The sequence below is a fragment of the Xiphophorus couchianus genome, chromosome 19 (assembly GCF_001444195.1).
Source record: "Xiphophorus couchianus chromosome 19, X_couchianus-1.0, whole genome shotgun sequence".
Taxonomy (NCBI): domain Eukaryota; kingdom Metazoa; phylum Chordata; class Actinopteri; order Cyprinodontiformes; family Poeciliidae; genus Xiphophorus; species Xiphophorus couchianus.
In genome coordinates this window covers 14981547-14991641 of record NC_040246.1, presented here as the reverse complement: position 1 = coordinate 14991641, position 10095 = coordinate 14981547, and the positions used below count along the sequence as shown (strand labels likewise).

The 10095-nt window shown below is 38.8% G+C and overlaps 1 protein-coding gene across 1 annotated transcript; it reads left to right on the top strand.

Annotated features, from left to right (window-relative positions):
* The first annotated feature begins 490 nt into the window (after positions 1-490).
* On the top strand, positions 491-9834 carry LOC114134677 (delta-like protein 4). Its single transcript, XM_028001403.1, has 11 exons — positions 491-996; positions 1075-1326; positions 1792-1849; positions 2157-2426; positions 4159-4219; positions 4408-4538; positions 4643-4812; positions 5063-5282; positions 6130-6871; positions 7464-7572; positions 8556-9834. Exons 1-11 carry the CDS (start codon positions 943-945, stop codon positions 8559-8561), a joined length of 2073 nt encoding a protein of 690 aa, XP_027857204.1. The 5' UTR covers positions 491-942; the 3' UTR covers positions 8562-9834.
* Positions 9835-10095: the final 261 nt, after the last annotated feature.

The window sequence follows — 10095 nt, the reverse complement described above, 5'->3', positions numbered from 1 at the left end:
GATCAAAGCATGTCCATCTTTTAGGTTGGATCAGCTAAGAGCTCATACTTTGTGACGCTCTTATTAGATCTGAAAAGTCATTTTCACAAACACTGAGCTCTCAATGAGCTTGAGCTATTTTATAGAAAAAATAATTTCCTATACATGCAAAGCTGGTGGAGACATTTAAAAGGTTGATCTAACACAAATTTCTGATTTGTTTTCTGATCAGAAAACCAGTTTTCTGATTTTATTTAAAAAGCATTTAAATGTATAATTATTCTTTGGTTTCACAATATGCCCTGCCCTGTGTTAGTCTATCGCAAACAATAGATTGTGGCTTTTTTCACAATGCTCTACATCCAGAGGAGAAATATGTGACAACAGGTGAATTTAAAGACACTTTTATAAAGACTTGCACTTGATATGTTGATGTTTACACTCCAAGCAGAAAGGAAGGTGGAGAGGACAGTGGGTGGTGTTAACTGCCGGTATATAAAGCAGGAGGGGTCAGACGCCCCTCACTGGGAGCCACCATGCGCTGATGCTCCGTCACATGCTCTCATCACTGTTGGCAACACAAGCCCCGCATCAGCACAGCAGAGTCAGACACCAGCCGACCGGCACGATGGATGGGCCACATAAAGACCGCAGAATGACTCACTTGTGGATATTGACGTTACTGATGATAGTTTAACGTCTAGCACTGGATAGATAACTCGGTCTTTTTGAACTTTTTTTCCCCTCTTCTGGATACGGATTGCGGAGCTGGATTTTATCCCAACAGGGTTTTGAAGAAGGATTATATTTATTGAGATTATATTTTATTCAGTGTTTTCTTACTTTTTCCTTTTTTTTCTTTTATTTCCTTTTTTTTATTTTTTTGCTCTTTTTATTTGGAATTGAAACATTTTTGTGGAAGGGTGAACTGATTTCTGGGATACGAACATAAAACTCTAAAGGATGGCCGATTGGTTCACCTCTATCACCGCAATAGTTATGATGTTATTTACTCAGGTATTTTTTAAATTTTTAATTAATATCTATATAAAAAGATATACATCTGTTCTGCGCTCACTCTTAATTCCCTCTTAGGTTTTGGGATCAAGCGTGTTCGAGATAGATCTTCACCACTTTCAAAATACAAAAGCTTTGCTGGCAAACGGACGCAGCTGCAGCACGGATGGCTGCAGGACTTATTTCAGGGTTTGTCTGAAGAACTTCCAGAAGGAGGTGTCTCCTGGAAGGTGCATATTCGGCAGAGCGAGCACACCTGTCCTGGGGACCGACTCCTTCAGCATCCAACCGGACGCGACCGTGAGGCTGCCGCTCAACTTCACCTGGCCGGTGAGAGCACGCGCTGATCACATTTTAAGGCAAAATGTCAGGAACTCCTCGACTTTAATTACATTATTATTTACCTTAGTTTATACTTCGTAAAAAATAAGGTAGCAAACAATACCCAATTTTTAATTCTGATTAATTATATATAAAACTAACAACAATAACAAAAACACGATAATGTATATCCTAACCTTGAATATTTTAATGTTATGATTTTACCATCCATTTTGCTATAAAATTTATTCTAAAGTAAAAGCCAAACTATGCTACTTAATGTTCTTGCTTTATATTATCCCTTATAATGAATCGAAAGCACGTCTAAATATAATATTTAAATACTTTTCACTCTTGTGTATGAAAATGAACAAAAAATAATGCAACTTAAACAATTCTGAAACATGCAATAAACTGCTTACCAATCTTCGTTTAGTTTTATTCGTGATTTTGAAAGGATTTCTCTTTCCTCAGGGTGCTTTCTCTTTGGTTATTGAAGCTTGGTATTCTCCTGCAGCGGAGCAGCCCGGAGGTAAGGAGACGCCTGTTGCTTTTGTACCGCTAGAGGGAGACAAAGGTGTGATTGGACTAGGCGTCAAATGTTTGTTCGAATGTTTGTTTTCTCAAGGAAATCTTTTCCATACGAATGTTTTATTTGTTGCATCTTTTCGGTTGGAATATGAACTTTTAGAAAAATCATGGGTACTTTTCATACTTTCTCTGCTAAATCTTAGGGAGACATTGATATAAGAAATAGAAAAACGCAGTTTCACCCTCTGAAATAACACATTGCGGGCTTAACTGCATTTTGAGTTTATGCCTTACTTTTTTCTCTACAGATTCCAGCAACCCTGAATCATTGATCAGCTCCTTTGCCACCCAAAGCCAGCTGGGGATAGGGCCTGAGTGGTCCCAGGTTGAACAGACGGGGATGGGGACGCAGACGGAGCTAAGGTACTCATATCGAATCGTCTGCAAAGAAAATTACTACGGGACCACCTGCTCAAGAATATGCGCTCCAAGAGACGACCGTTTCGGCCACTACACCTGCACACCTGATGGTCAAATAGACTGTCTGCCGGGATGGAAGGGAGAATACTGCGATAAACGTAAGCATGAGTGGATGAGGACAAACACTTTGATTTGCTTTTGCTGAAATTGTGATAAGGATGGTGGTCTTGACTTTGGTTTTAGAGAATGATAGGTTGAAATAAGGATGTAAAGATGCTGCGTTGATAGTTTAATTTATGTGGATGTATCTTTTAATCATTTGAACTGTGTGTTCATAATTGTTCTTTTGTCTTTTAAGTATTTGATTGTAATTGATGAGAGATCAACATTTTTAGTCTAAAGTCTTCATGTTTTACATAAACAGTTACATGCTAAAAATTAACTCAGCTGGTGATAAGAGATACAACTGAGCTGTGGATGTGGGTGATATGGCTCTCTGCCCAGGGCGCCCTTATGTTAGAAGGATGCCCAGCTTTAAAAAATCATATGTTTCAGTTGCACCAAAAGAACTTTGTTATTGCTTTTTTGTATGTTCAATCAATGGCCAGTGGGCTCCCTTGTGCTGTGCAGTAAAAACATTGAAATATTATATGATCATGCAATGGGAAAGAAAGCATATGTTTCCCATTTTATGCTATGGCCAATTAAAGGGCTACTGTATAGTTTATTTTTCTTTAAAACTTTTCACTTCATATTACTTTACTTCTAGTTTACATTCCAACACTAATCAAACCTGGAGTGGATTATTCAACAGGGGCTGGATTTCAAAAGGCAGAATCAGGTGGATAAGATCAGTTTTGGCGCCTATTTAAACACGTTTCTGTTACACATGCAGATTACAGTACAATGACAGCTAAATTCACAGAGACTTCAAAGCTTTCACATCTTCTGTTTTAGGTCTTCAAAAACAATCTTTGCTTCATTCTCGAAGAAGAATTCTCAAAACACCTAGTTTCATAAGAAAGTACACAAAACGCTAACAGTAAATATGGTTGGCCTGTATGTGGCAATGTAACAGTCACTGAGATGTAACATGTTTCAGATGGTGTGCATCATTATCTCCATAAAACATGCCAAGATCAAATGGGTAAATAATTCATCTTTAGCATGTATAATGCCTTTGTAAAAGATATGTTTTATATTTGGTGCACCAAAACCTTCAAGGTTTTCTACTTTCCTGAAAAGCCAGTGCTTAAGTCAGAGATTCATAAACATAAAAAGAGCATATTACATACACTTTTTTAAATCATTATTAGCTGATTTAGATTAAAAGAAGTGTTAAAACGGAAACATATGGACTGACCAAAACTAGACTGAATAGTTACCTATTGATTACAGATTTCTGAAACCTTTACTCTTAAAGAAATAGCTCACCCCAGGCTCCATTCATCCAAGAACCGCCACTGCTGTTGAGCCTTAATTTAACTTTCTCTCTGGGCGCGTGCGCTTTAATCCCACGCGGTGGTTGAAGCAGCAGCACGCGCTGGGGTTAATCGCGGCATTATCGGACGCCACGCGCCACTAAATTGAGGGTTTCTTTTGTTGATATGGCGCGGGGCAGCAGCTGCAACCGGGGCTCGAACCGTCCTCTGGAAACAATGGGTGCAGCTGTCCCTGCAAACAGGCATCTGCTGCGCTACAGCAGCACGCTGAAAGAGTGTAAAAGCTGTGCAAAATCAGTACAGCACAAGGGAGCAAGTATAATGGGCCTGCAATGAAAGATTCACATATAATAGTAGGAGATCATCATACCGTGTTGAAATGCTTATTAACAAAATTTTTATATAAATACTTAATGAATAGAGTGAAACTTTTAATTCCCATTTTCAGCCATCTGCCTTGAAGGCTGCAATGAAAGCAACGGGACCTGTCAAATACCAGGACAGTGCATGTAAGTATTAAAGTGTGATAATATGTAATGTTATATTAAAGACAAAAAAAAATTGCCACTGTTAAAGTGTAATAATGCTGTAAGAAGAAGACCTCTGGGTCTGTACTCTTTCAATTGTTCCTCTGAGTTTTGTTTATGTGTGAGTTTAAGTTTATGTTTGAGCCAACTGTCCTGTTTTGTGTGAACAGATGCAGAGAGGGCTGGCAGGGACTGTTTTGTGATGTGTGTAAACTTCATCCGTCCTGTAAACACGGTACCTGCGAGGAGCCGTATCAGTGCACCTGCAAAGAGGGCTGGGGTGGCATCTTCTGTGACCAAGGTGCTCCATCATTCTCAAAAACAACAGGATGTTGGATGTTTAAGATAAAGCAATGCAGTCTGACATTTCCACTCCTGTTTTTTTTTGTTTTGTTTTGTTTGCAGATCTGAACTACTGCACCAATCACAAACCCTGTGCCAATGGGGCCACGTGCATGAACACTGGCGAGGGTTACTACACCTGCGCCTGCCTGCCCGGCTTCGCTGGGGAGAACTGTGACTTAGAGGTCATGGAGTGTGACAGCAAGCCCTGCCACAACGGAGGCCGCTGTGTGGTGAGTCCGGAAGTCGCTTGCTCTCCTTTCCCACAACACAGGCTTTCCTGTTTTTGTTTTCGCCTTGGTCTATCTGCAGCTCCAGGAGGATGCTATCGATTGTCAAGTCAGTCGATGACCCAGTTCACAGACTATGTACTGGAAATAGAATTCAGACTAAGAAGAATGGAGTTTGTCAGGGCAAGATACAATAAAAAAAAACATTTAACATTTAATTTTTTTTAATAATTTCCCCCTTTTTCTCCTGCAGGACTCAGAGACAGGCTACTCATGCACATGCCCAAACGGGTTTGAAGGGCCACACTGTGAACACCGGATACTGACTTGTGCAGACAGGCCTTGCTTCCAGGGTGGCAAGTGCAAAGAGCAGGACAATGGGAGAAGTTACATATGCGAGTGTCCAGCTGGATACACTGGACTCAACTGTGAGAAGAAAGTGGATAAATGTACATCGCTGCAATGCGCCAACGGTAAAACATCAGCCTCAGGCCCTGAGCACACTTTTACAAAAGTTTTTTAAAACTGAGTGGGTTCCTTAATTTGAGCTAGAGCTGGATCCACTAGATACACATCAGTTTTAATAATTTAGGTCTCTTCTTCCATGAAAGATAAAAAGTTTTATTTTTTATCCATCCCGCATAACGAAATTGGATTCCAGTGATGCATTTTCTGAAACTGTAACCTTTGAAATGCAAATTTTATCAATTTAAATGTATCTATTTGTTGTTTTGGTGTTTAAGAAGATCAAATCTATACTCCTGATTTGATGATGATACCTTTAGTTGCCCTTTATAACAATTTAAACCACCAACATGCCATTTTTAGTGAGAGTTTGTTTTTTAATACTATAAAGCCCTCATAAAGTTTCAGTTTTCCATCCCACATATATAAATTTGTAGATTTGCAGGAGGATGGTGTTTGATCATCTGCATTTACGTTGTCTCAAAATTACTGTAGTACCCATGGAGCACCACCAGGAGGTGAAAAGGTCAACAATAATTCCATTATAATCTAATCCAAAAAGACTACAAATAAATACGACTTATGTAATAAGTTATTTATCTTACATTTGAAGCTTAATCAAAACGAAATGAAACAGACGTGGAACAACCAGTACAAGCCTCTGCTATTGTCTTAGTTTTTAGCACAACATTTTCAATTTGGGTCTTTAAAAATCTTTAAAGATCTTTTTTTTTTTCACCAGAAACCAAATTTTCATGTAGACAGGAGGATAAAAATATCAGAGCCAAAATATTTCATTCATGTACACATATTAAATAACTGCATTGAAACTGTGCATTTTGTTTGCTTCATTAGGTGGACATTGTGTGGTTCAAGGTAACCTCAGAGTGTGCAGCTGTCGCTCAGGTTTCTCTGGGCTGCGTTGTGAGATCAACATCGATGAATGTGCCAGGAATCCATGCTCTAACGGCTCCACTTGTGTAGACCGCATCAATGACTACACCTGCATCTGCCCTCCGGGGTACATGGGCCGCCGCTGTGACAGGCCCATGAACCGCTGCGCCTCTATGCCCTGCCTCAACGGCGGGACCTGCACCTATGGACCCACAGGCAAGCCCACCTGCCTCTGCGCTGCCCACTACAGCGGTTCCCAGTGTCAGAACAGCAACCAGCGCTCAGCGAACACCTCCAGTCCCAACACCAGTTTAGAGCCCAGTGAAAAGCTGAACTTGGTTGCCGTCGGCTTGGGTGTTGGTCTGGTTACTGTTCTGCTGCTTCTCTGCATGACGGTGTTTATAGTACGCAACAGAAAAAAGCAGAGGGACAAGGAGCTCGACTCTAAGACGATGAACAACCTCTCCAGGATGGACTTTCAGAAGGAGAACCTCATCTCCTCTGTTGAACTAAAGAACACAAACAAGAAGATCGGTCTGGAGGTGGATTGTCCCTCAGAAAAGTCTAACCATAAGTACATCAACAGCTATCAGCTGGACTACAAATCCCCCATGAGGTACAAGGATGAACTGTCACTCCTGGGCAAAGATGAAAACTGTGAAAAGACATTAGAAGAAAGAAAACATTTGAGTAGAATGTACAGGTAAGGACACAGAAAGAGAAAAATAAGCCATCCCAGAGAGATCTTTATGGGTTCTGGTCATTTCACTCATTTGCCATATTGTACTTGTCTGGACTGGTTGTTTTCTACCCAACCTTTTCATCTGCCGCAGAAATATTTTCCTAACTTTTGTGCCAACATTGACAACTAGTGCTTTAAGGTGATTTTTAATAATCTACTCATACTTTACTGTGAGGAAATGTGTTTTTTTATGGCTTCAGTAAATACCTGCCAGCAAAGTGCTTAGCATTCATTTTAGTTTGATCAGGAATCCTAATACATCACATTTCAGACGTTTTGAATGAGCAAAATGGGGATCACAACCCCAATCAAAAGACAGAGGGGGTTGTGCAAACATTTCTGAACATAATGGCAAATTAATTTGAATAATACAGTAGATTTCAACATTTCTATGTGCATCTATCTAAAGAAAATAATTAAAATACTTACTACAAACAGTAATGAACTGATAACAATAACACCAATATGAAATGAGGGTATGATTTGGCAAAGGAAGAAATTTTTCATCATTTATGAATTCAGTAACTAATTTCTTGCGTCTTGTATTTCACAGTGACCTGTCAGACTGTAGAATATCAACAATATGCTCCTCTAAAGAGTCAGTCTATCAGTCTGTCTTTGTAATAGGAGAAGAGAGGCAAGAATGCATCATTGCAACTGAGGTAAGCATTTTCCTAAGAATATATTAGAAAAATTTGTTGATGTTAGTAATTCAATGCGAAAAGTAGAACTTATATGTATTATTAAATCATTGGACGTAAAGCAATACTTAAATACTTATTTCTGTTCATTTTGATGATTATGGCAAACCATTGATCTGGAATCCTTTTGTATGAATTACTCTATCAATCCAGTGTGGCATGGAGGAGATCAGCCTGTGGCTCAGCTGAGGTGTTGAGGTTGCTTTGAAAGTGACCTAAAACCAGGATGCTTCTCTGGTGTTTTTCATCTTCCTTTTGACAAAACTCCTCAGATTATCTAAGAGTTTTAGGTCTGGTCAATTTTCTGACCAATCAAAAACAATGATACCTTGGTCATTAAACCAGATACTAGTACAATTGGCAGTGTGAGCTGCTGCCATGTCTGACTAGAAATGGAAATAAACATCTTAATACGGCTTGCTAGGAGAAGGAAGCATGCAGAGCTCTTGAATTGGCAGTGGATCAACACCAGCAGATGGCATGCCTCTCTAAAGCATCATTAACTAAGGAAAATTCACACTAAACCTCAAGAAACCTGGACTTAGTGCCTCGGTGCTATTCCTCCGGACTTTGGGGCCCTGATCTGTTTGTGCACTTTTTACTATCACATTTTTTTCTTTTCGCTTAACTTTCCATTTATATGCTTTGAAGAAGCACTCTGTGAACAGCCATGTTTTGTGGCTTACCCTGATTTTCAATGGTTATTGTTGGTGAACTGTCAAATCATCATTCTTGCCAATGATTGTGTATTTCATAACATAGTCATAACAAATTCTCTGTGTTAAAATATTTTTTTACTATTATTGGCTATTATTCAGCTTTTTTGAGGTACTACGTGATGTTATAAATTAAGGAGATGTACCACTTAACCCACAAAAAAAGCTTACTTTAGTATTTTCATCTGACAACTGAGTCTAAAAGTGATTTGTCTTGGTTTCTTCCAGGTATAATAATCAGAACGTGTTTGTTATTGTGAAGAGTGGATCCCTTGCGGACTGTTTACACGTGTGAAGAGACTGGGATTTATTTAAAACGCAAGTTGCTGCTGTTGAAAACTTGATAACTGGATGTGCTCTCTGACTAGAACTGACCTAAAGCGAATAAGCCTTTGAGAATGTACAGACCGAGGCTCATGGATCTGCCTTTGACTGTTGCAACTCAAACCCTCCACTGCTCTGTCCAGCTTAACCGCGAAGCAACAAGAAGTCACTGTTTCTGTGCCGATTAGGACGAGAAGAATGCTCACATAATTCAGCTGTAGCATGAATCAGGATTATTTCTACTCTTTTTGACCTGCACTGTACTATGCAAACAAAAGAAGGACACACACACAAAAAAAAAACTACTGAAAACGGTTTATTTGTGAGGGATATATTTGGGATTCTGTAAAACAAATGTGTTTTTATAAAGAATGTATGATCACAAAAAGCCTTAAATTTGTGTAGGAAAACCATTTTTGCCCCGCCTTATCTTGAGTTCTTTGCACAGCAACTTGGTGGTAACCATAATTGATCAGAAGATGCAAAATAAAAAAAACAAACACTAAAATACCATGCAGGGAAACTTATGACTGGGCCTTGTCTGTTTTATGCAAACTCACCCCAATAAAGACAAAGACACATGTGAAGTGACTATCATACCAAGGACGCCTTCAGTGGAAATTGTTGAATCAATAATGCTATTTTGTAAGATTAGTATTTCATTTGTAATTTAATTATACAAAGCACTGATCTTTCTATGTTTTATAAGATTGTTTTGTATATAATGTATATTTATATGTTGAGAATAGATGTGTTTTAAGTTGATGCCACCAAAATGGCAAATTTGTCTTTTTGTGTTTTATTTTATTAATATTATTATTATTATATATATATTTTTTATTTTGCTATAAAAAAGACATGCAGAACACATATCTGGTACACTGTTTATTTGTGGGTTGTCTGTGAGTTTCTTGTGGTCGAAGTAGAGATTTTACATTAAATCGTCCGTAAGCTCTGTCTGTGTCAGCTGACCTGAAACGCGGCTCATAGATGCGTTAATATTTGCCCTGGTCGGTTTTGTCATACTGTGTCCATAGTGGCGTTGTGTCAGTTTGATGTGAAAACAATGTGCAAGCATCCATTCAGTGGACAAGATTGTAAATGAAAACATTCACATGAAAATATCTACTTAGAAGGTGTATGTGAAAATAAAGGGGCCTTGTGGTCTTAATGCTTTACTGCTTAACGTAGCAGCTGCTGTACCTTTATCTCTCTGGTTCTTATCATCAGTCATATTCTACGAAAAAGAAAACGAAGGCGAAATTATGCGCTGCGCACACTTCTGGTCATATTTCTTACCAATTTGGGGAAAAAAAGTCCCTATTCAGGTCTATTGCAGTAGAATAATTACAACCTGAGAAACTTTAGAAAAATCTGACTTTTAATTTGAGTGCATTGATTCCAAGGTTTAAAAAAATATAATGTTACCTTGTTTAACTCCCTT

Excerpts from the sequence above, each read along its gene's own strand:
- LOC114134677 (XM_028001403.1), top strand. The coding sequence starts at position 943 with ATGGCCGATTGGTTCACCTCTATCACCGCAATAGTTATGATGTTATTT. Across the intron at positions 2,427-4,158 it reads GGGAGAATACTGCGATAAAC|CCATCTGCCTTGAAGGCTGC; the intron begins GTAAGCATGAGT and ends TCCCATTTTCAG. Across the intron at positions 6,872-7,463 it reads CATTTGAGTAGAATGTACAG|TGACCTGTCAGACTGTAGAA; the intron begins GTAAGGACACAG and ends TGTATTTCACAG.